Genomic DNA, 25816 nt, shown 5'->3' on the forward strand with positions numbered 1-25816 from the left:
CAAGCAAGCCTTAATCTTTCAGTGCCTTTATCTTCCCCTCTGTAAATGTGAAGAGCAATACCGGTGCATAAATTAGCTGACATTAGGGCTTTCATGCACTCAACCCCTCGACCCCTTTCCCACCTCAGCTCCCCAAGTGCTGGCAGGTGATTATGCAAAAACAAATGGTACGAGAAACAGGCCCAGGACTTCTCCTGGAAGATGCCGTGAAAGGCCATGGAGATGTACGCATTTATGTGGGACCACAGCTACTTTTTCAGCACTTCTCCAGCGTCCCAAACCTCTCAGTTTTCCCTCACTTTCAGGGAACCTGTCCTCTCTGCTCCCGCAGCCGCACAAGCTCAGGCTTTCCCAGGGCTCAGCACCTGCCCATGGCTGGTCTTCTCGTAGAATCATCCCGCTTAGAAGAGACCCTTAAGATCATCGAGTCCAACCGTAACCTAACTCTAGCACTAAACCATGTCCTCCTCAGCCCCCACCCGGCCTCTCTGTGTCCTCTTAGCCGCTGCCCCTGTTCCCGCAGCTCGTTCCTGCTTGTCCCTCAGCGTCTCCCCTCAGCAGCTGCCCCGGTTACCTCAGCTCAGTCCCGCCCGCCCCTCAGCTAGCCTGGCTGCGCCTCGCAGCCGCCCTGCTGCCCCGGTTCCCTCAGCCCGAGCCCGCCCATCCCTCAGCTGCCGCCCCGACTCCCCCGCCTCGCCCCAGCAGCGCCGCCGCCACCAGCACCGGCCCGTTCATTTCCCGCCCCTCCACCGAGGCCCTGCCCCGTACGTTCGCACCGCCCCGCGCACCACGCGCAAGCGCCCCGGGAGCCGCGGGCCTGGCCGTGGGGCCGCCGGTTCCCGCCGCCCCGATGCTCCGCACGGAGAAGGTGCTGCAGCTGCGGGGCCAGCACGGCCGCTCGGTGCGCGTGGTGCGGGAGCATTACCTGCGGCCCGACGTGCCGTGCCGGAGCGGCCTGTGCCCGGCCGCCTGCCCGCGCGGTGAGGGGGCTGACGGCGGGAGGCGGGAAGAGGCGGGGGGATCCGCGCTGCCAGAGCCGGCAGCGCCCGGGGCCGAGCTGGAGCGGCGGGCGGCTTGGCTTGGGAGCCGCTGTGCCGCAACTCGCGTGGGGCAGAGCTGGGTCCAGGGGGTGATCCGTGGGCAGAGAGATCCCCGGGCAGAGCGATCCACACGGCCTTGGCGGCTGGAGTGCCGGGAGGCCTGACAGGAACCGGGTGTGAGGGCAGCGAGCGGGAATAAAGCGGTGACTAAAAGAGGACAAACAGCGGGAGGGAGCTGGGAGCCAGTTGGGGTGCGGGCACCGGAGGCTCGTCCCGGAGCGCTCCTCAGCCGGCCCGAGCCGGGAGCGGGCGGTGCCGAGCAACAGCTTATAATAAAGTCGTGAAAAAGCCCAACGGTTCCAAATCAAGGGTACAGCCGAAGAACTTCAAAGCAAAATCGTTCAGAAATAAACGAGGTGTTGAGAGAAAAAGGAATGGAGAAATTGATTGTCACAGGAGTTAACTATGGAGCGTTTACAGCCTGATAAAAGGATTACACAAGTTTCATACTTCCCTTTATTAAAAGATCTTTTAAAATGCGTTAATTTCTGGAGGGTGGTGGTTTATAGCCTGGATTAAGTTCTATACGAACCTGTGAAGTGTTCTTACAGTGGGGCCAAGCTGTTATCTTGTAGTTCTGCATCAGCAGTCATTTCTGTTCAGTAATTAAATGTATTTGCCAGTGTTATATCTGGCCGTTTCGGGCATGCAAGCCTCTATGATATCTAGATTTGTTGTTGTTTATACATCCTGTGGTGCTATTATGGGCATCAGAGACCATCATGTGACCTGTTGTTGATATTTCAGGTGGGTTTTTTTTTTTGTGGTTAAATAGCACTATTTATTTGGTGCAAGAAACTGACAGACAACTAACATAATATCCAACCTATTTAAATTGACAAAATTATTTGCTTGCCTAAAAGAAAAGATTGAGCATTTTAAAACTTTTTTTTCTTTTTCTTCTGAATGGTACTTGGTACAAATGTCATGGTTGCTTTTAGTGCCTGTTGCAGTTGAGGGCAGAAGTAGAACAGTCTATTACTGCTCTCTGAGAAGTCAGGACTAGTGATAGTTGCTGCTCCCTAATGTATTGCATCTGGTTATGAATTCTTTAAGGAGAAATTACAGACTTGTACCATAAAAAGGTCTTACCTCTCCTGCTGTGCCTAACTTCCCCTCTTCTGGACTTACATTTAAGTTGTGCTGTAGAGAAGTGGCAGAATATGCCCATTTTAATAATTCCAGGTAACTGAGAGGTGAGCTGGACATTTGTTTTCTGCACAGTGTGCTGGGCAAACTTATTTCATGCCCTGTGAGCGACTGTGTGCATAAATCACATCGCAGATCCTCGTGATAGTGTGCTGTGTCTGCTTAGAAGCTGTTCCGATCTGGATGTGTAGGTTAGGCAAGGATAGCTTAAAATGGGCAGACTACATAAATCTTCAAGTGACATTTCACTTCTAATGCACTTCTGAATTATTAATAAATATTAGCTTTCTTGGATGCTTTCTGCCATCATCCATTATGTGCCTCAGTGCGACATGTATCCATGGAACTGTACACGGAATTGTGCCTATTGGATTCACACTTCTAGCGATTACAGTTAATACACAGATTGTCCTGTGTCATCTTCTAAGAAATACATGAAAATAACCTGACTTGTCAAGATCTATATGCATTTATCATATATAATTTGCATGCACTACGATAGGTTCAGCAGTTCAGTGTTTATAATATCATAAGGGATACATAGGCATTGAGAGAAAATACAGTGATCACCCCCACCTGAAATTTTGTTGGGTAATCTTTGAAAGATCGAAAGCAATCAAACTCATTAATTTTGAGCTGCATTTTAAAATGCTATCTGTGATGGGTATTTTGACAGCGTATTCCTGAGAGATGGAATCTCTTTAGAGAGAATGAGCAATTATGGTTAATAGTTTAGATTCAAGAACATCTCTCTGCAGTAGCTCTTCTCCACGTGTACCCTTACCTGTATTCTTTTATGTAAAAATATAGAAAAAGAGCCTGCTGTAAACGGATAATGTTGAATAGAGAGGTCTGTGGCAGCAGTGTGACAGAAGTACCCATCATTCTAGAAACTCTGAAAATTCTATGAAAAGATTTTATGTGGCAGATGTACAGTTTCTTTTATTCATATGGAAGTAGAGAAAAAAGGACTGTTACCTACACTCTTTAAGTTACATCCTTCTCATAATGAAAGTGGATCTTTTTCACCCATTTGGATAGAATTTGCAGTAAATTTTGGCGGATGCAAAAGAGTGCTGTCACAAATCTTACAGAATGTAGCACAGAATTGTAGTCATAATTCTGTTCATCAGAAAAAGAGATAGGTGTACCTTTGAGGATACGCAACTCTAATTTCCTGGCATCTGAAAGTATTTTTAAGGAACCAGTATTGCAACTGAAAGGCTAAACCTTTGAAATCTGAATTATATTTTAGATGGCAAATTGTTATCAGATGATGTTACACATTATGTTGTCCCTGACTGCAAGGTTGTTCAAGATTACCTTGAGATTCTCGAGTTGCCGGAGCTGAAAGGGATTATTTTCATGCAAACAGCATGTCAAGCTGTGCAACATCAGAAAGGACGCAGGTACTTATCCTATAAAAAACTTATTTTTAATTTAGATTGAAGACAGTAACTTTTTAAAATGTATATTTAATCATGGTAACCCAAAGTCAGCAAATGTACTGGGCTTAATTTGGTTTAAGGTCTTTCAAGTATCTTAATCTAATTTTAGAGAAGGGAAAGAACTGTAATCTTTTGTGATCCATAGACTTCAATGCCTGTCATAGTTGTCACTTGATAGGAGCGATATTAAACCTGTAGCATTATTAACTAATTAGATGGTTTGTGACAGGAATTAAGGGGACTTTGCAGTAATGATATATCATGTGTCACAACCAGATTATGGACATATTTTTGGTTTGCTGTATTAAAGACTGAGCACTTGTATTAACACTATTGTGTGGTACTTAAGGTACCAGACATTAACCTATGTATTGCCATAACATGTTTAATATCAGAAGCATTCATTAGAAGGGCTTGCTTACAGGTCATGTTTTAGGTTTTATCATCAACGGTGCAATCGTGTGAATGCATTTCTTTGTATTTTTCCTTGAGTTTTTCAGCTGTATTTTCATCTGTAGTTAAAACAGTATTATCAAAAGAAAACACAAGATTATATTAACATTTTTTGTGTTCCAGACAATACAACAAGTTACGAAATCTAGTAAAGGATGCCCGTCATGACTGTATTGTGTTTGCTAATGAATTCCACCAGCATTGTTATTTGCCAAGAGAGAAGGGAGAATCTGTGGAGAAGTGGCAGACCAGGTTTGTTTTCACTTGTCTAGTATTCTGGTGGACAGCATCATGACATTGTATTTAGGAATATTAGCGTGCATTGGATGTGTTAGAGTTGATATTCCTGCTCTGCTTAGCTCTGGAACAGTTCACAATAACTGAGAGTCCAGATTGTCCTTTTGTGATTAAGAGACCATCAGCATTGTTGTCTGAGGAAAATAGACAAAAATGTACTTAATTAAAAGCAATAATGCTAAAAAAAAAAAAAAAAGCTGGATCATTTTAAAGTTACACAGCCATTTTAAACAACGTTTTTGCATAATAGATCGCACACACCTTACTGGAATGTTAGATGCTGAGTTTGATAGCCTGCAAACACTGCAGCATTGGTGTCCTGGCACTTCCAACTTGCATTTACAAACTTTCAGTCAGAGGAACAATATGTTATGTTGCAGTAGGGCACAAGTCAGTGTACTGGAGAGGAAACATTTTATTTTCCTCTGTTCTTTTGGTGCTTATGTATGGCACATAAAAATTTTTTGATCTATCAGATTTATGTAGCTTGGTGTATGTATCTCCAAACTATGTGTGTTAAACCAAAGTCTGCTTTATACAAAGCCTGCAAATGTCTTGCAAGTGGCAAATGAGGTATGCCAGAAATCTTATTTCAAACTTTGCTTTCCTAGGAGTATTTACAATGCAGCAGTCTGGTATTATAATCACTGCTTGAGTCAGATGCCAGTTGTTATGGTAACAGAAGATGAAGATGCTATCGGGCAGTACGGAAATGAAACAGAAGGAGTGTTTGTGATTTCCTTCAAGGTAACGTGCCAGAAAAATAGAAGCAGCTTTCCTTTATGCTGTGTAAAAATGGTGAAGCAAGTACAATAAAGCCCAATGTATAATGCATTGAAAGAAAACTATGATGTTAACTCATGTCTTCATTTATCAAAGAAAGCAAAGATGTCAGTCATGGGAATGTCATAAAAAATGGTGGCAGTGAGCAAACTAGAGAGCTGAAAAGAAAACCAGCAGCATGAAAGATAGAGGTCATCTTTCTTATGAGGTCTTTTCATTGTTTTCCTTGTTTTTCAAGAATTTGGCATTGATGAACAATAATCAGTTACCTCAGCCAGCTGTCTAAACCTGTAGTGCAAGCAGTCCATAAAGAGCTGTAGCCTGAATATCCATCAGCATTATTCTGCCCATTTACTTCAGCCTTGACTAGTTAGGGTACAGTGATGCATGGGAAGACAATTCATTTTTCATTTAGTTGTTGATCTCTGATACCACTTGTATTCAGTGGTATATGTGGATGGGATTTTTATGTTTAGCTGTGAAAGGATGTTGAGTAAAATGAGGACCAAATAGATTTACCTTAAAGCTATATAAAAATTATGGTGCTTGTTGTTTGTTTTTTGTTTTTTTTTTTTTTTAATTGCTATGAGGCAATGGAAAGTGGCCCAAAGGTAGCAAACAAAATCACATTAAAAGTGTAAATAAAATAATTAAAAATAATAGTGGGTTGTCAGTTTGATTTTTCTGCTGCGGCACTTTACAAGCAGCATGTAGCCTGGATGGGGTATATTGGTAGTAAAAGTTTGTGAATCTCTAGTCTAGGATGCTGTCTTAACAGTCACGCCTCTGTTGTTGTATTAAATTTAGCAAATTTGCTTGGTTGAATCTCAAACATATCTGTGGCGTTTAGAGCAGAAACATCATTACCACGTGGAAATGCTGTTTGAGTACAGCATATGAGATGGCTCATGTCCATTATGGGCTTTCCAAAGGAAGTGTCCTCTAACAGTGTCCTCTAAATATTTTCATGTTTGTTTCTATATGCACACACAGAATTACTTGGATAACTTTTGGCCGGACTTAAAGGCTGCCCATGAACTCTTTGACTCTATACTTCAAGCTCGGCGTGAACGGGAGAGTGAAAGCCAAGAAAACAGTGGAAAAGAATATCCTGAGCATTTACCTGGGGAAATATTGGAGGCTGGAATCAAATCTGGAAGATACATACAGGTAATTCGCTATATCAAGAGCATACACAGAATAATGCAGTCTTGTGCTTGGTCCCTTTAGTTGCCTGAATTGACTGATTAGATAAAGAAATATCGCTATCGTGGGAAGAGGGAAAGAAAACAAAAAAGCAAGAGTTAGAGGATGGAAGGGATTTGGATTATAAAAATATTCACTTACTTTGTCTTGTGAGCATGTGGTTTTTTTTTTCTCTTGGAAGAGTTAAGATGAGAATTGCTGTTGAGGATCTTAAATTTGCTCTGGATCTGTCTTCAGGTTGATATGCGATATACCTGTAAACTGAGAAACTAGGCATGATATGAAGCAGCTAGATCTCATTCCTAAACATAAATAATGCTGCACAAGGGCAGCATTTCATACTTCATTTGCACCGAGATCTCTCAGTCAGTGAAATTAATTTATGGGTTTATGGCTGTTCAGGGCCTTAATATGGGTTGTTGCTGGACAAGTGTCCTGCTCTTAAGAATAATTTAAAGAATCAGAGGTAGTAATTTGTTCCTTTCTTGACAATTTCAGGAGTGAGGCAGAAATAGAATATGAACAAAAAGACTGAGGGTTTTCTTTCTTGTAGGAATAACTCCAGGTTCCATATCAAGGCAGGCAGCAAAAGTAATCTTACACTGTCTGTGCTTTGAATAAAATGACCTTTACCATCTTATAATTAAATTGAGCATTTAAAAGAACTTACCATTCTTTTCCAGAAGTGAGTACTTAAGGTTCTGCATCATACATTCTTCCCCTATAGAGAGAACAGTTGTGTTCAAAATATCCTACATATCAATAAAAACTACTAATTTGTGTAAAAATAATTGTAAAACCAGAAATTTTGTACTTTAAAGTTGGCTATTTAGAGGTGTGACTGTTTCATTCTGTTCATTGGTTTGTTATTTTCTTGTAGGGAACGCTGAATGTCAATAAGCACAGAGCACAACTGGAAGCTTTTGTTCGACTTCAGGGATTTGGCAGCAAAGAAACAGGTGAAAAGATGCCGGTATTGTCTTTCTGGTATGGGTTAGTAATAAATCCCTTTGAAGGAACAGCCTGATATCCTTGTGCAGATATAGTGTCCCAGCTTTCACTAATTAGTGCATTCAAATGTTCCTGTGACAGACCCTGCAGTCAAACCACTGTTCAATGTACTTCTATTTTTTTTAAAACTTGTTTTCTTCTGGACCCTGCTCAGAATCCTGTGGCAATCGTTTCTGCAGTTTAACTGTGTTGTGTGTTTTTAAAGCTGCTGCCTAAGAACAATGAACTCAGCCTATGCTGCTTTTTGTCCAAGAATTTGCTTAATATCATCTTTAAAAAAATGAAAAGGTGTAAATTTTTTTTGCAGTATTAATTACTTGCCAGTAGTGCTTTTTGGAAGAAATCATATTGCAGACATAATTTTCTGTTATTTCAGCGAAATGCTGCCAAGAGTGGAGGGGTTTGGATTTTTTAGCAGTTTATAGTTCTCTTCCTTTTAATTTTAGAACTTCAAAGTGACATCCTCATTTATGGGGCCAAAGCTCGAAATCGTGCAATCCATGGTGATGTGGTAGCTGTTGAGTTACTGCCTGTGCAGGAATGGAAAGGACGGACCGTTGCCCTTTGTGAAAATGAGACCGAGGACAAAGCACCTGCAGACACCACTGGTGACCCAATGCCCACAGGTAAAACAGATAGCGTGAGGCGACGGTTTGTTAACATCACCTCACTCTCGTGGTCCAAGCTCTGTTGTACATACATTACATTAATTATATTCATTACATAATCCCTACTTTCCATTTCTGTCATTGTCACTTTTTTTTTCAGCACAGTAAATTTGATGTGATTATCCCAAATGAAAGCATTCTAACATATCCCAACAAGATTATTTCTATATGCAAACCCCCCTTTTTTCTCTTTAATTTTCTTTTCAATTTATTTCTTAGAAATAACTGTATTATTTTGGTTATCTTCCTGAAATACTGGGTTTGGAATACTTTGCTACCCAAATGCATGCTGTCATTCTTCACAGCTCTACAAGACATGAACTGCCCTTCTAATACAGACCAATTTACCAGGGTCCCCCACTATCACTGGTGATTATACAAAAGGGTAACAGCATCCTTTTACTTCCTTGATGACAAATAATGCTCAAGATGAACATGTTTTTGTTAGGTGAAGAAGTATCCAGCTTCCATTACAATGTGACATGCCTGTGTGCCACGAGAACTTAGAGTCTAATTTGAAAATATTACTCTGCAGATATAGCTACATCTAAACAAACAATAGGTTGCTGAGGTCAGAGTTAAATGTTTTAGGAGGTTGATTCTCCTCCTGCAAGAAAATGGTGTTTGATTTTTGCTATTTAAAATTTTCTCTATTTTTTACTGGAATTGGCCACATTGCAGTAGTAGTAGGAATCTCTGAATAATTTATGTACCATTGATTGAAATCTATACAATGAAGTTAGTTTCCATATAAACAAAAGCTCATTGAAATCTCTCTGTGCCAACAATAATTTACAACAAACTTGTACTGTTGGCTGCATACCATATGTTGTTAGCAGTTGTTATGCACATTTCTGGACACGTTAATTCATATTACAAAGTACTGAATCTTCTATACATCCCACATATTTGCTTTCGTGTTCTGTTTAACTCTTTAATGTACAGCCAACAATATTCCTTATTAAAAGGTAAAGTTGTTGGAATCATTCAGAAGAACTGGAGGGATTACGTGGTCACTTTCCCCTCTAAAGAAGAGAGCCAGTCCCAGGGCAGGAACGCCCAGAAAGTCCTTGTTACACCCTGGGACTACCGAATTCCCAAAATCCGCATCAGTACTCAGCAGGCTGAAGCATTACAGGTAATTTGAAAGCTGTGTTTCACTAGTCTGTGTTCCTACAAAATTGTGCTCTAATGATGATTATTTTGGCAAAAACATGGGTAAAACTTTTAATAAAGCTAGGTCTGTGAGAGAAGTTCAGTTTCTGCCTTGAAGGACTGTGTTCATTTCCTGTCAAAACTGCATCACATTCTGGCAATAAAGCTTATTTGAGTTCCGAATTTGGGACACAGTCCAGGTACCCTGAGCATTTATATACTACTTGCTGCCTTTTTTTTTTCTTTTTCTGATAAATTAAATGTCATATTAGGGGTTTCAATTGTAATAGCCCTTGTGGCTTTGATGGATCTATGACTATGTATGACTTTGATGAAAGCAATATGAGCTTTTCAACAAATAATGAATTGTGATGATTAGCCTGGCACTGCTGGAGAAAGAAGAAATGTGGATTTGTTCATTTCTAGCTGTTTTCACCTGCAATGTTAAGTATTTCTTCACAGCCAGGAAGTAAATTCCAGTTGTGTTTCTTCTGGTGTATTTGTGTACATCTTGGTTTAGCTTTTATATTTTATGCTTTAAGACAGAGATTCTCTGTATAATGACCCCAAATGGATCTTGGATCAGGAAATAAATAGTAATTCTCAGTATTTGTTTGGATGCTTCTCTTTGTGGGTTTCTTTTTCCTTTCTCTCCAGTTGTTAGAGGTGCAGTCTCTGGATAGCGTTGTTTGCCCCTGCAGGAGTATTTCTGCTGATGGCTGGTCGGGAGCAGGTTGCTGTTCTAACAGAGTTGTCTTGCTGCAGGATTACAGGGTTGTTGTGCGTATTGATTCTTGGGAATCTACGTCTGTATATCCCAATGGACACTTTGTGAGAGTTCTAGGAAAAATCGGAGATCTCGAGGGGGAAGTTGCAGCTATTCTGGTGGAGAACAGCATTTGTGTTGCCCCTTTCTCAGAAATCCAGGTTAGTCTTTGTGATTATTTCTGTTGATTTCCAGGGTCTTGTTTCTTGAAGAGAGGGATCCTCTTGCAGCTGAACGTCTTGTTTGCCAACAGGTTTTTAAAAGCTGAAAACTATTAATAGATTATTTTTCTGGAATTACATTTGGATCTGTGGTTCTTTACATACAACAAATTCTCAATTCCAGAGTATTTTGAAGGTAATCTGTCTGCTGTGAGAAGATAATTACAAACTCTAATTTGAGGTAGATTTTTAAGATATTACTGACTTTAGTGTGTGTTTATGGTACTGATCCTGAAGGCCCAGAGCTACTGAAATCTTTTGCTTAAATCCTTGTCTTCAACCAGGAGAGCAACCAGCTCTCATAGATAAGTATTTTGATTATACCTACAATTAACTAAAACATATATATACAGTGGTGATGTTTGCCAGAGCTGCAGTATCACCACAATAATACCAGTTGTTAATACCGTGTGTAACATTCTTTTCAATTCTGTTTCATACTTTTTGTGAAGTAGATGTGGTAGACTGACTTGGAAAATGCAAGAAAGGAACGATTTGTTTGGGATAAAAAGCACACAAAATAATCAACAGAGTAGAAAAGGAAAAGCTAATTAAATCTAATTTGTTTACTTCTTTTTGTAGAAAAGTTATAATTGTTCATAAATAATGTTTGTGTACAGATGAGTGAAATGCCTGTGAGTTCTTCAAAGAATCCATGGAAAGTGAATCCAGAGGAGGAAAAAAAGCGTCTGGACTTGAGAGATACGCACTTGATCTTCAGCATTGACCCAAAGGGCTGCGAGGACGTGGATGACGCGCTCTCCGTTAGATCTCTGCCTAGCGGGAACCTCGAGCTGGGTGTCCACATTGCTGATGTCACCCACTTTGTGGCAGCAAATTCTTACACTGATGTTGAGGCCAGAGCAAGGTAAATAATTTTTAAAATATTAGAAGATTTATGGAGCTTAGACATTTGTGATGCTGCTCTAAAGAAACACCACTTGTTTGCTTTCCAAGGGAGCTGGATCTTCACACAGAAAATAGAACACCCACAAAATGGAATTAAATCTTACATGAATTTAATTCCAGGAATATTTGGCAGGCTTATGCTTTAATATTCAATCTCGTGTTTTAATATGCCAAATATTCTGTTCTTTTTTTCCATTTTTGCCACTGTTTTGGATTTGAACTGCTGAATCACTTTATGAAATGTATTCTTTGTAGATGCAAAGAAATGTAAACTGTAAAGCCAGCAGAGATGTTTAGTACAGCCATTGAATGTCCTCTTCTTAGTTGACCATATTTTGTTCTAGTTCTAAGGCCCTAGTTCTGGCCTTAATGGCAGCTGAAGATCCCAACGAAGGCAAAACTGGGCTTATACTGTGCAAACAGTTATTTAAATAATTTTACTTCAGTATTGCACGTGTGGGTTCTGTAAGAATAACCTTTTAAAATCATGCTATGTGTCTTGGTTTGCTGAAGTTACGCTTATACCACAAACTGCTTGGGAGATACACACCAGTGAGTCCTTGCGAGAAGAATAGTAAATGTATTTTATTCCTCAGGGCAACAACTTATTATTTAGCGGATCGTCGTTATGACATGCTGCCCTCCGTCCTGAGCGCTGACATCTGCTCTCTTCTCAGTGGACTTGATAGGTAAGATTTGGTGTAAGAACTGCTTATGCATTTGCTCTTTGAATTATTTGTTACTATTTGTAAGCAAAGTAGTAGAGAGTCACAAAAACCTGAAATACATTATACAGTGACTATTTCATCCTTCAATAGTGTTTACCCATACCTTGAGCAATTTGCTTTGTATTTAAAGAGCAGCCTAAAGGTGAAGGCATCTTTGTTTTTCATGTGTTTTTTCAGATGCGTTTCAGTCTGCAGTACCTGCACCCATGTGAATGGTCACTGCCTTCACTGTTGTCCTGTTCCTCAAATGTGCTGTTACCCCATTTTATTACGATTTACAGGGTTAGTTGCCTGGCTGGTATTAGGATATGCAAGGTGCAGATATGTTCATAGTGGATGCATCTGACTAATAAAATCAAAAAGCATAAAAATAGCTATTTCACTGGAGCTGTACTTTAAAATAGATGTGGCCTTGTATAGGGGTACTCTGCCTCAACAGGTGGAGTGAAAATATTGCTGACGTAGTTGGCCCTCCTTTATTAGGTTGTGATAAATGACACTGAAAGGAAGGTGCTGTAGTGGCATCGCTGAGCCATTGATTTGTTTTATGAAGAAAAAGGTTTCCAGTAAAAAACAGAATGAAACCTGTAAATTTGTAGCAGTTGGATGCACTCGAAATAGTAGTTTAAGTCAACCAGAACTATTTCTGGGATTGTGATCTTATCTTTAAGGTATGCTGTAAGCGTCTTGTGGGAACTAGAAAAGGAATCGTACGAAGTGCTGAGAGTCTGCTACAACAAAACCATCATTCGGTCTGCGTACAAGCTGGCTTACGAAACGGCACAGGGATTATTAGATGGAGACACAAGTGCTGTTGGTGATATCCCAGAACTGAAAAACCTGGATGAAAGAACTAGAGAGAAGAAGTTAGCTGAACTGGTCTGGGCGATATCAAAACTCACCGATATAGCGCGACATGTTAGAGCCAAGCGGGACAGCTGTGGGGCTCTGGAACTGGAAGGGGTAGAAATCCGAGTGCAGCTGGATGATCAACGTAATATCCATGACCTCATCCCCAAGCAGCCGCTGGAGGTGCACGAGACGGTCGCGGAATGTATGATTCTTGCCAACCACTGGGTGGCAAAAAAGATTTCAGAAAATTTTCCTCATCAAGCTTTGTTGCGTCAACACCCTCCACCACGACAGGAATTTTTTACTGAACTTCGAGAGTGTGCCAGTTCCAAAGGTTTCTCAATAGACACACGGTATCTTTTGTTACTTATCTTAAGTGCTTTAATTAAAGTTAAGCAATCAACTGTTTGGCTATGCTACTGTCACAAAACATTACACTTCTCAGTATCAATGTTAATAGACACTGTATGGCAATTCTCAAAAAAAAAAAAAAAAAATTACCTTAACCTGTCTGTGAGCAGTAGATGATGTTCTAAACAAGAGTGCCTGCCTGCATTCTGCTGGCTGGACCGAAAATGGCAGTATCTGAATGATTTTAGACATACCCCCAAAAAATTTGTTTGGTCGGTATGTAGTGGTTAAGCTCTGTTAGTGTAAGGGAGTACTTGTTTAAATCAAGTTAATTCTGTGCAATAGCGTCATTTTAAATGACTCAAAATAATTCAGAATTACTTCGTTAGATAGTAGGAGAAGACTGTGAGCTTCACAGCATTGGGAGGCATCATTTCTGGAAATGGAGTGTGAAGGGCGTCATTGGTTCCTCCTTTTATTTGGATGTCACCTTGTTCTGTCTGTGCTCTCCTGTGCAGAACAGGTTTGGGACCAGCTCACTGTCTGTTCTGGGCTGCACAGAATGGGTTTTGCTCCAGCCCTTCTTAGTTCTCCAGGTTGCAGGAGACAGGCCTGTTGGTGAAAACAGGCTTTTTTCTAAACATGTTCCTAGAGCAGAGCTGTTCTTAAACTGTGCTGAAAGTTTTAATATCATTCTGCTTGTCATTCCTATTTTTAAATTAACAACTATTCATAAATTTTTATGTGCTTTTGTGTGCTATTTTTAACCGTAACCTATTATGATCAGGGATAGCATAATGTTCTTCAGAATTAACACTTTTTTGACAGGTCTAATAAAACATTGGCAGAATCCCTGAATAAAGCACACGACCCACAGGATCCAATTGTCAATAAGCTGCTGAGATCCATGGCCACTCATGCCATGTCTAACGCCTTGTACTTCTCAACCGGCTCGTGTCCTGAGGAAGAGTTTCATCATTATGGTACCTTGGCACTTTACTTCTTATGCTATTCCTGTTATTATTTCTGAACTGTTGGGCGGGAGGCAGTTACTTGCTTAGCTTTTATTTTTTTAATTGGTAGGACTTGCCTTGGAGAAGTACACTCATTTCACATCACCAATTAGAAGATACGCTGATATTGTTGTCCACAGACTCCTGATGGCAGCGACTCTGAAGGACAGTAAAGGAGACATTAAGGAAAATGTATTCAGTAATAAGGATCTTGAGGAATTGTGCAGACACATTAATAACAGAAACCGGGTAAGATGCTCAGTGTGCATGTGTGTGTCTCCGTATGTTTGTATCCTGCCCAACGGAACAGGATACCAGTCCCGACTGTGGCTTTTGGGTTCTACAATGACATAGTGTCACTTCTTTTTTATCACTTGTCTTCTGAGAGTGGTAGTAAAAGTGACCTCAGACTTCACCTGTACTACATGTAGGATTTCCTTGTAGATGTAATTTTTCTAGTGGACAGGTAAGGGAGTAAGTAATAAGAAAAAGAAACTATGGAAATCAAAGCCAAAAAACCTTGTTGAAATATTTATCTTTTTTTGTGGGGGGTGCTTGCAGGCAGCCCAGCATGCTGAGAAGCAGTCTACCGAGCTCTTCCAGTGCATGTACTTCAAAGACAAAACCCCAGAAACAGATGAGCGCTGCATAGCAGACGGTGTGATTTACTCGATTAGAACAAATGGTGTGCTTGTTTTTGTACCAAGGTGAGTTGATTTGAGCTTGGGCTGAGCTTAAAAATAAGACCTAAGAGTTACTAAGATGACACCTCTGGTGCTTGATAAATATTAATGGTGAAGCCTGGTGTTGACCTATGACTGCGTTTTAAGTTTTGTTGTAAATCCTAAGCAGCGCTTTTCTACACATGGACTCTGAACAAGAGTTCCTGTGAGGGCATGATGAGACTACGCTGCACAATATGGATTTATTTCTAACCATTAAAAGGCCATTTTTTGCCCAAGTAGCAAAGGACAGGAATGTTTTGCCTTTTTTTTTTAACCACAGGAAGTGCTTATTTAAAGGTGGTTTTAAATTTGCAAATCGTGAAGCCATGTGTTCTTCAGTGCTTTTTTGCTTCAGTACAGACGGGTTTACACAGGGCAGGAGTGCCTTCAGAACAGCTACTCTCATTGGCAGCAGGGCAGTGGCAAAGGAATGTTTCCATGGTGCTGTTAAGGCAGTTTGGCTTATCTCAACTCTGCCTCTGGTCTATCCAAGTAGAAATTAACTCTTTGCATGAAGCTAACAGTACGTTTTAATTTCTGAGCTTTTAAATCTGTATTTTAAAGTATACTAACTGGATCTGGCTTATAAGTTGACTAGTGAATGATGTAGGAACTGCCCACCTGAGAACCAGAGAGGGTTCCCTCTGCTAAGACTCAGCCAGCTCTTCAAGCTGGAGGGAAGAAAAATACGTTTCCTCTCCCTTACTAGTTAACCTTTGTGGTTTTGTATTGCTGGTAGCAACACCCAGCTACCCAGCTACTACAGGTACAAAAAAACAGAAAGAAACAAACCCCAAAAGATGTTCTCCAGGGATGATGGGTAAAGGAACTGTTCCATGAATCCCTGGACTTCACAAATACAGCCAGTGGCTGCTTGATCCCTGGACATAAAGCAGCTCAATGGAGGCCCGTGGTCTCCAGCACTGCAGGTGAATTAGGTGCATGGCTGAGGAGCCAAAACACTCCCAGCGAGCCCAGTGCAAGCACGCTGCTGGTCTGGCAGTAACAACTATTTCCTCACCTGGGCTGGAATAACCTGTAACACAGCTCTCCTTTCAGCATCCGCCCATTCCAGGCTCCACCCAACACCTCAGATAATGGATCACTGACTGTATTTTACTTTTTCTGCACAGTCACCATCTTTACGCTGTTTTCATGTACCGCGGGGGTTTCTTTGACAACACGCGTCAGTGTCCCTGCAGCGGGGTTATCAGGCTGCAGTGTTTGCCCCTTTATGTTGCTTTTATATAATCCTCACTCACATCTGTTGATCTCAAAATCAGAACTGATAAGGGTGAAAATTGTTAGAACAGCTTCTCTCTGCTCACCTGCTTTTTTTTTAGATACGGAATCAAAGCTGCTGCATATATGAAAAACAAAGAAGGCTTAGTCATCTCTTGTCAAGGTGACAGGAGCTGTGAGTGGAAGCCTGGGTCACTGCATCGCTTTCAGGATAAAATTACTTCCACTACAACTACTGGAGAATCCGTTACTTTAAGCCTTTTTGATCATATTACAGTGAGTATTTAATCTGAAGGAAATAAAAGGAAATAGCACCATCAGAAATAAAATAATTTCTGTATTGCTTTTAAGGTAAAAATACTTGTGCAGACTTCCCGCTGCCATGCTGATACAATCAAGATTGAAATAATCAGGAACGCGCCGTACCAGGCTCCCGCCACAGAAATTTCCCAGAAGAATTTTCACGTGGTGAAATCTGAGTTGGTAAAAGCCGTCAGCCAGTCAGCAGAGGCAGCCCAGCGCGCCCAAGAAAACTCAAGAGCTGAAGTGATGGCTGAAGACTACCAGGAGTACTGCCAGAGCAAGGGCAGGAGCCTGTACCAGCTGCTGGAGGAGATCAGGGAGTTGGCGCTGTTAGATGTTTCGGCTGACATTAGAACCTGAGCCCCGACCCAGCAACAGCTGCTTGATGTTCTGCTCCTTTCACTTCATATGATTGTTTTTTAAAAGCGATCTATTTAAATATTCAAAAGTCCTTTTAAGAAGAAACTAAATGTCTATTTTATATAAGAATTATTTTTATCTGATTATGAACATGTATGAATTTTTACAAGGTTTTATATATGATAAACCTCATCTTCCAGACTAAAGGCAGTGTGTTGAATTCTTTTGACTATCATTCAAAAGTGTATGGACAACACAGGAAAGTACTTAAAACCTAAGTATTTCCTACAGCTGTTGGCTATTGTGCACTATAGCTACAAGGTTATAAAGAACAAACTCCTGCATGCTGATCTAGAATACCAAATCTATGTTTACTGAAATCCCTTAGCTGCCTATCCAGCCTAAAATAACACCCATTGACATTAACTTATTTCATCTGTGGTCAGTGCTGCTCTTACCTTACCTCAGTTTCCAGAAATTCAGTTTCTGTTAGGAACAACAGCCAACACTGATCTCACAGCTTTACCGCTGTGGTGCTTCTTATTCATCCCACAAAAGGGAAAAGTGATTGTGCAAGTAGGAAAAAAGCGAGACTGTAGCAAGAGGGTGAAACAGAGCTGAGAGACACAGCCAGCTGAAGGAAGACAACTGATGCAGTCAAAGCCAGAATATGTCCCCTGAGGGGCTGTCCCTGTCTGAAGAGATGTTTGACTGACACAAGGGATGGGGAAGGTTCGAGGGTCTGTAGCTGTAACAGCCTCATAGAAGAATTTCAGGTTTGACTGCTGCAATTTAATAGCTTCCATTTTATAAGAAAAAGATACAGGTACTTGCTAAGCAAGTTAAAAAAAATCCACAACAGGTGTTCAGACATAGCACTAGCTGCTATTTTACATACCCTCTATTAAAACCCAACTTTAATAGAAAATTCACCTGTTAATATCCCAGCTAATTCCATTTGACATAAGTTGTAAACGAAATTCAAAGTAGGTAAAAAACTTGTTAACATTTCCTAAAGAACGCTGTGGGAGGTGGAAGAGATGTCTCAAATCCAGATGAAGATCTTTGTTGTGTTTTCCAAAGTACAGAATTACTCATCTGCAGTTTCAAGAGACAATACGGATGTCATGGTGAAGACGTCCATGAAGCTTCTGGAGTCAGAGCAAAGAGCCAGCAATGTTTCAATATCAAGATAGTACTTAACTATTGGGGTCTTTTGGTCAAGAAAGTCACTCAAAGCTGGGGGAACAGTCACTGCTTTTCGCTGGCACATTCCAATTCTCTATCTCCAGCTTCAGCTTCTGTAACAGCTACTTTGGTTGTGTTAACTTGAGTGTCTTCAATAAGGTCAGAGGGATCCTGAGCAACTGGAGTAGTAAACTCCTCTTCTGAGGAACTAATGGGGAACTCTGTTGAAAAACAAAACAAAACCAATTTCCTGCCATGAGGAAACATTGTTGCTGTATGTTTAACTGCAGTTTCTATCACCAGAATCAGAGTTTGCAGGAAAGCTAATGCCAGAGACAACCAGCAATTTTGAATTTCATTTCATAGACAAAGCAATCACAACTTGGTGTAGCAGCTAGGAAGAACAGTTCTGACTTAGCTTTGGAGGAGTCTGACTACAGGAAGAGAGTTTAAATTTGAGAGTTACGCATTTTGCTATTTAATAGTAAAGCCAAAAGCCATCACTACCCTTTCCTTTAACTGCTCAGGCTACTGTTCCCAGCGTTAGGGCTGAAGCTCAGAGCTGATTACCGGTGTGCTGTGGCTGGCTGCCGCACTGCATCTTCGCCTGCCTGCGCTCCAGGGCCAGCTGCCTGTTCTTCTGCATTCGCTGCTGTTGCTCCTCCGTGAGGGTTGTGCCAGGCAGAGAAGTGAATTCTTCCACGTTTCCAGAGCAGGAATGTGCATCTTCAGTGGCTGTATCCAGCCCGTTGCTTTCCCCTCCACCATCTAGTTAAAAATGAGGAGGTAGGAGGGGCAGAAATTAACACTTCGAACCCAGAGAGAGATCTACTGCTAAATATCTGTTGCGAGAACATTTTAAAGGCATCTACATTTTAAAGTTGTATTGACAGCTAAAGGTCATTCTGTAATTTAGTTTCAATGGGCAATTTTCTGCCTAGGTCCACATAACCCCATATTCAAAGTACACAACAAACGCTTGGCAGAGATCCCAGACACCCAACAATAAATACCTGAATTTAGAGAGGCATAGCTCTGTGTAATAAGTGTGTAATCCTGAGCTGTGCTTGTGGGTTAAGTGGGAAGGGTAAATGTAGACGATCTTCACTGAAAGGCCACATAATTTTCTTCCCAGCCCTCCTAATACAACACTGCCCTTTGGGAGGTGGAAGGACCAGCTATGGGAATCAGAGGTTTGAACACAGGCATTGAACAGTCACTTCTGAATTTGTTGTGCTACTATTATGGAATATTTACTCATTTGGCAACAATAAAAAATGCAAAACAGAGGCAGCCCCGCTCTGTTAGACAAACACCCACCACCAGAGAAGCAGAGCACTCTTGAAAGAGTGCCCAAGGCCAAGTACGCTTGTACCTCTGCACCACTTTGAGCCTGTGAACAGAGAATTACCTGATTTTCAATGCAATACCCTGGCTTCAGTGTTTATTGCAAAACTGTAAGATACCCGCTCACGTTTTTCAGCTGAAGACGACCAGTTATAGCAGAACGCTCATTAATAGGTTCAATAACCAATCAGCACTGCATTTAACTACAAATGTATGGAACCATCGCACAGAAAAATCTGATAGCTTGACAGACACTGTCGGCAGGAACCATTCGCTTTACTGTTTGTGGCTGCTTACAGCTGCATTCCACTTCTGGCAGATGCAGCTAGCGCTGAAGACAGCCACATGTCACAGCCCAGACACTCCTCAGAGCACAATGCAAACCAGTATGTTCACAGAGTAATTGCAGTTTTGTTTTGTTTTTTTTAAAGAGTATTTCTAACAATGCTGGTAATAATACCCATTTTCCATTTCCTTTCAGTACACCCCACACTTTTATTTATACATATATATATCTATATATATGTAATGTAGCATTTTAATCTGAGTACCACTGAAGGCTTGGTTTTAAAACAGAGGACCACTCAACAATTTCTTCTACATTACAAAAGCATGAAAACCATTCATTTCTAAGCAGTAAGAGTGGAAGCAATTTTAAGCATTGAACAACTGAAAAGACAGCATAACGCACACACCTTCATTGCTTGCAAAGTCTTCATGTAAAATAGGAAGATCAAGTCTAATTCGCTTTAGGCAGGTCTGCAAACGAGAGATTAAAATACTGCTATTTCACTTGCAACAATCCTTTGTGCAACATTGCTGTATTTTTAATACTACTCTTGATTTTTTTCTTTATACTTGATTAAAAAAACACATTATTTTCACAACATGTCTGTTTGACTCACAACTTTTATTGCTGTGGATCTTTCTCCTAGTCCTTCATCTATCACCTACCCAGATGAAGCAGCGTTCTTCCACAATTTAGGTCATCTTTTCTTGCGTAATTGCTCTCCTAAACCTACCTATAACACCACTCAGTTCTGCACGAACCCAATAAAAACCATACGCACCTGAACTTCCTTCTTGCTTCCCAAAGACTCTACTCTGTCAACAAAATCCTCAAATTGCAATTTTGGAAATAGTCTATGAGCCCAGTGTTCCATATGTCGTATGAGGGTCTTCAGGTCTTCTGCCTAGATCATAAAACAAGACATCCAGCTAGTAAAAGGTGGCAAAGTCAACAGACTGCAGAGGGAAACACCGCAGTAACATTTCTGAAAATAGTAAGCATCTGCAGCTTGAAAGTCTCTTGAAAATTTACGTAACATGAACGCTTGGGTGGCCTTTCCTCCCACAATCAATCCATAAGTGCAATTTCAAGCTATCAGAACAGCAACGTGAGTTCAGGGAAAGCATCTGCATGTACTGTAGAACATCTGGCAGGCTTCTGAGAAGTTGCCCTTCAGCAACCCAGGTCTGAACCCAAACTGCAACAAAATCCACGGGCTCAGCTGGCATTTATTGTGAAATTAAGAACACAGAAAAATGTACATCTAGAAAACCTTATCTAGTAAAGATTTCTGCTCAGATGAGCAGTATTGCTTAGGTGTTTTGTTTGGCGCTTTGTTTTTAATATTTGCAACTACAAAACCCCATCAGTGTAGAAAGCTGGCTAACTGGAGTGTAATATCAATTCTCATTGTATCAGATGTGCAGTAACCTATCAAATCTAGATTAATGTCCCAGGAAACCAAACAAGAGCTCGCTGTGTCTTACCTCATGCCCCTTACCCTTGAATTTTACATTGTCAAACATGTGTCTCAGGGCTGGAAGTCCTCTTTCTGAAATTAACCTGTTATTAGGAAATGGGTGAAGTTATTTGAACCCCACACTTTGTTTTTCAAATTAAAACCAACCAAACAATAAAACAAAAAACCCACAAACCACACAACCAACCTCATATTCCTTTAAATAGCGTAAAGCCTCAGAGCTCTACTCGAAAGATGTACAGAATTAGAAGTCATTAAGAAAATGCACAAAATAGGATAAAGACTCTGCAAGACCAAAGACTTATTTGGAAAATTCACCATACGTATATTTCTAGTCCAAGGAGCTTTTTTGTTTGGATTACATGGAAAGTCAGTTCCTGTATCTATACAGGTCAAGTAAAAACTAGTTAGATGCATGAGCAGAGCATCCACCTGTGGTACCACTAACTTCACCAGTGTATTTAAAACAGAAGAAACTGAAAGCTCAGATTCTTTCCATTGCTTATAAAGAACTTACACCAGTTTTAGTGAAAAAATATTAAAATATATATTAAAATCCTTTATACAGAGTTTATCCAACTTGTATCACAGTATCACAGTATGTTTGGGATTGGAAGGGACCTCAAAAGATCATCTAGTCCAATCCCCCTGCTGGAGCAGGAACACCTAGGTGAGGTCGCACAGGAACATGTCCAGGCGGGTTTTGAATGTCTCCAGAGAAGGAGACTCCACAACCTCCCTGGGCAGCCTGTTCCAGTGTCTGTCACCCTTACTGAGAAGAAGTTTCTTCTCAAATTTAAGTGGAACCTCTTGTGTTCCAGCTTGATCCTATTACCCCTTGTCCTATCATTGTTTGCCACCGAGAAGAGCCTGGCTCCATCCCCATGGCACTCACCCTTTATATATTTATAAACATTAATAAGGTCCCCCCTTAGTCTCCTCTTCTCCAAACTAAAGAGACCCAGCTCCCTCAGCCTTTCTTCATAAGGGAGGTGCTCCACTCCCTTAATCATCTTCGTTGCCCTACGCTGGACCCTCTCCAGCAGTTCCCTGTCGTAAGTCAGGTGTAAGTGTACTTTAAGTAGTAACTTAAAGTCATCATTATATTGAGATTTTATTTTGAAGCACACTTTTATTAAAGAAAGAAATCTATAATACTATGCCTGAAGCAAAATAAAAAATATTCAGCTGGAAGATTCCTATGTATGAATAAAAAAATATTTTAAATTATTAGTCACATGCTAAATCCCAGAGAGACTTCAAGTCTTCAAGTTACAACTAGTAATAGCATTACACAGGTAAGCAAGGAGTAAAAAGGTTGAGATACAGCACGCAAGAGGCACTTTGATCTCCAAAACTCACAGGCTGTGACCAAGCAGGGATCACGGTAACCTTAATCATTCCCCACAGCCATATACCAAATTCATCACAGAAAGAAATATTCTGTAAAAAAATTACCTCTGGGCATCCAGTTTAGGCATCGGTCGTTTAACTGCTCTCCGTGTAGCTACAGCAGAATCCTTCGTTTGTGACTGCTGGTTTCCATCTGGTTCTAATAAAGCAAATAACATACTTTTAAGTCTATAATGCAATTGTCATCAACTACAATTAAGTCATATAAATTTTAAGTTTCTACCCTATCAAAAAGGCAACAGTCGCAAGTATTCCATTGCAGGTATAGTACTGCAAACAAACATCTGCTTATTTCACATTGCTTCTTCCACAAGACAGATTAGAAATAAATCAGTCTCTTAAAAATATACTGAGGAATCAACTTTTCTAACAAAGTAGGTTCATTGAAAAGGAAATGTTTTACTGTCCTGACGTGTCTTGGATTTTTCCTAGGTCATATGTTCTACAAAATCTACTAATACCTCCCTGGAATATTACATTCAACACTATTTTCTGAAAGCCAAGGCATAAAGGTTAACTGTAGATCACCACTGTATAATTATCTTCACTGACATTTTGTTAGAAAAGCTTGAATTTTGTAAAATTTTATTTGTGTGCAAATTTTCATGGCATCTACAAAATCAAGCTTTTCCCACAGGCTTAGAATCATAGGATCAATAACAATTTAAATTTATGAATTGCTTTCTTATCTACACAAGACTCTTTTCATGCAGTAAACGCAAGATGGTGAAGTACAGCGCCAATAATATTGATTTCACAGCATTTCATTGTCTATACTGCAAAATGGGATCTTTAGGGGTCACAGGGGTTCACCTCCGTTTGCTTGAGCCCATTCGACATCGTCTCTTCCAGGAGAGGCAGGAGGTGGAAGAGGTGGGAACGTTTCATCTTCTGTATTCTCATAATCAGGAAGATCAAACAAGTTGTTCTCCAAAGGGTCCATCATTGCCACAGATGAACTTGTTCCCCTCCTACAGGAAAACAGCAAATGCATTTAAAGAGAGGCAGCTAAACATCAATTATATACAATATGTCGACAACTTTTACAGAAAAAAAGATTTGCCAGCCAGAAAAAATGATGTCACACAAATCAAGAAACAGTACCATGCAGGCGGATGACACAATCCAGCCTCAGTAGGCCGAATAATATAAGGGTTTTTCATGTTTCAACTCATCGAAGTCACTTGGGAGTGGTGGGTACTGGTCACAGAACACAACAAAAGCACCTATCAATACAGCTGTTTGCCACTCACAGCCCTGAATATCAAAGGGGGGGTTGGGCGATAATTACTCTGATTTACTGCTTACTCACTTAAAAATGCAGCCTGGAGGACTGCCCTATTCCGGCTCCTTTAGCCAAGCCAATTCCGGAGACTCCAGCACATCAGCACAACCGGGTTCAGGGTGACCCAGTCTCACCGCGGCTACACCCCCAAGGTTCCAGGAACTGCTCTTTTTTACGGGAAGGCTGTTTTTCAGACGGTTTTAGTGACACCCCCGGGCAGCTCCGTTTGCACTGACCTTCGGAGGGGAGATCCCGGGCTGAGAAACTCCCACGGAGCTGGAGGCAGTCGAGAGGGGCCACTGAAGGAGCCCGCTGGGTCTCCAGGGCCGGACCCCACAGCCACAACCTGCGGGTGCCACGGAGGCCCCACTCCCTTCACGCCGGCACAGCGGCCCCGAGGCTGCCCCGCTGACGGAACAGGGTGGTGCGGGCTCCTCGCTGCCTCCTCAGGGGAGAGAGGAATGAACTCCCAGCGCTTCCCTTGCACACCCGGCGAGCGGCTCCGTGGGCCCCGCCGAGCAACCGCGCTCGGGAAGCGCCGCGATAAACCCGGATCTCGCGAGAGCTCCGGGAGGGGTCGGCTGAGGAGAGCGGCGCGCATGCGCGGGAGGGCCGTGGCCACGCTTTTGGCGCCAAAAGCAGCCGGGCCGGGCTGGGCTGGGCTGGGCCGCTGAGGCGTCTCGACTTAGTTTTTATAAGTGACACTTCTTCAGGTAAAAGGACAAGGAACTATTGGAGGGAGTCCAGCGGAGAGCTACAAGGATGATGAGTGACCTGGACCATCTTTCTTATGAGGAGAGACTGCAAGAGCTGGGGCTGCTCAGCCTGGAGAAGAGAAGCTGAGAGGGATCTTATAAATGTGATCAATATCTCAAGAGTGGGTGTCAAGATGATGGATGAGACTCCTTTCAGTGGTGTCCAAAGAGAGGTTGAGGGGCAACAGGCACGGACTGAAGCACAGGAGGTTCCATGTGAGAGAAACTCCATATGAGGAGAAACTTCCTTGCTGTGAGGTGCCAGAGCCTGGACCAGGCTGCCCAGAGCGTGTGGAGTCTCCTCTGGAGACATTCAGACCCATCTGGACACATTCCTGTGTGATCTGCTCTGGTGACCCTGTGTTAGCAGGTAGATTGGACTAGGTGGTCTCCAGAGGTCCCTTCCAACCCCAGTTAGTCTGGGATTCTGTAATTCTGTAAAAGTTGCTGGGAATGAGAACTTTATTCGAAGTATCCAAGCTTGCTAGGCCCCATGATGAATCGCTGCCAGAAATGAGATTTAAAATAGTGTCTGCAGAGCCCTTTTCTCCCTTTTCTCTGAGGAAAAGGACACTCAGGACAGGTAGCGACCCTAAGACTCTCTCTATACACATGCTGCCTGTGAGCCTTCTGGTAGCTTAAATCTAAATAGTTTGCAGTTGTCCAGGCTGCAACAAATACACTGAGCCCTCTGAGATTTGGCAGCTGTGCACATAAAATGCCATTTAAGGACTTGGGCTTCAGGAACAATAGTACAGAAGCTCCATGCTGTGATCTCCAGTGCTGTTCCATCTGAAAAATGTTGGTGTTTTTTACAGGTCACTCCATAGAAGTGTATCTGACTCAAATGGTAGGCTTGTCATTTAAGCAAAATGGGCTGAATTAATGTCAAATACTAATACGTTTGATTGGTTTTTCCTTATTTCTCTATTAATTTGAATTTGACAAATAAGGTTTCTGGTAATTTAATGTACTCCTTCTAACATGACAAAATCAATTGCAGTTACTTTCCAGTTAAAAAAAAAAAGTATTATCCTTTAGTCAAAATTATTTCAACAGTTAATGTTTAAACTGTATTCCCAAATGCAGCATCATCTTTTATAGTAAAAAATACATTAAATATAGAAAGAATGCATTAATGGATTTGTTAGCATTGAATCAATTTGTCTTAACTCTTTACATATGGTCAATTTCTTCAATTGACTGAAATTCATGATCTATGAAAATAATCACAAAGATGTATTAAAAATTCTAGATCAAGTGCTGCTAATTTCCAGCACCAAACACTGTAAAGATTTTTGTCATAAAATTACTGAAAA

The 25816-nt window shown here is 41.3% G+C and overlaps 2 protein-coding genes across 3 annotated transcripts; one reads left to right on the plus strand and one right to left on the minus strand.

Moving 5' to 3' along the window:
- Window positions 1-785: 785 nt before the first annotated feature.
- DIS3L (DIS3 like exosome 3'-5' exoribonuclease) lies at window positions 786-17954 on the plus strand. 2 transcript variants are annotated; one of them, XM_082061448.1, is made up of 17 exons: window positions 786-980; window positions 3505-3658; window positions 4274-4402; window positions 5059-5194; window positions 6224-6400; window positions 7317-7395; window positions 7894-8073; window positions 9084-9253; window positions 10036-10197; window positions 10878-11125; window positions 11763-11855; window positions 12566-13099; window positions 13926-14080; window positions 14181-14359; window positions 14672-14817; window positions 16179-16353; window positions 16429-17954. In XM_082061448.1, exons 1-17 carry the CDS (start codon window positions 851-853, stop codon window positions 16738-16740), a joined length of 3159 nt encoding a protein of 1052 aa, XP_081917574.1. In that variant the 5' UTR covers window positions 786-850; the 3' UTR covers window positions 16741-17954. The 2 variants fall into 2 exon arrangements, with proteins under 2 accessions (XP_081917574.1, XP_081917575.1); XM_082061449.1 differs by having other exon boundaries at window positions 865-980; window positions 3558-3658.
- TIPIN (TIMELESS interacting protein) lies at window positions 17511-24358 on the minus strand. The gene is made up of 8 exons (XM_082061450.1): window positions 23979-24358; window positions 23271-23428; window positions 22503-22596; window positions 21052-21127; window positions 20346-20468; window positions 19971-20034; window positions 18499-18696; window positions 17511-18149 (listed from the first exon to the last, which is right to left on the minus strand). Exons 1-8 carry the CDS (start codon window positions 24341-24343, stop codon window positions 17992-17994), a joined length of 1236 nt encoding a protein of 411 aa, XP_081917576.1. The 5' UTR covers window positions 24344-24358; the 3' UTR covers window positions 17511-17991.
- Between the last annotated feature and the right edge of the window lie 1458 nt (window positions 24359-25816).

This window comes from Streptopelia decaocto (genome assembly GCF_964273445.1).
Source record: "Streptopelia decaocto genome assembly, chromosome: 9".
Classification (NCBI taxonomy): Eukaryota; Metazoa; Chordata; class Aves; order Columbiformes; family Columbidae; genus Streptopelia; species Streptopelia decaocto.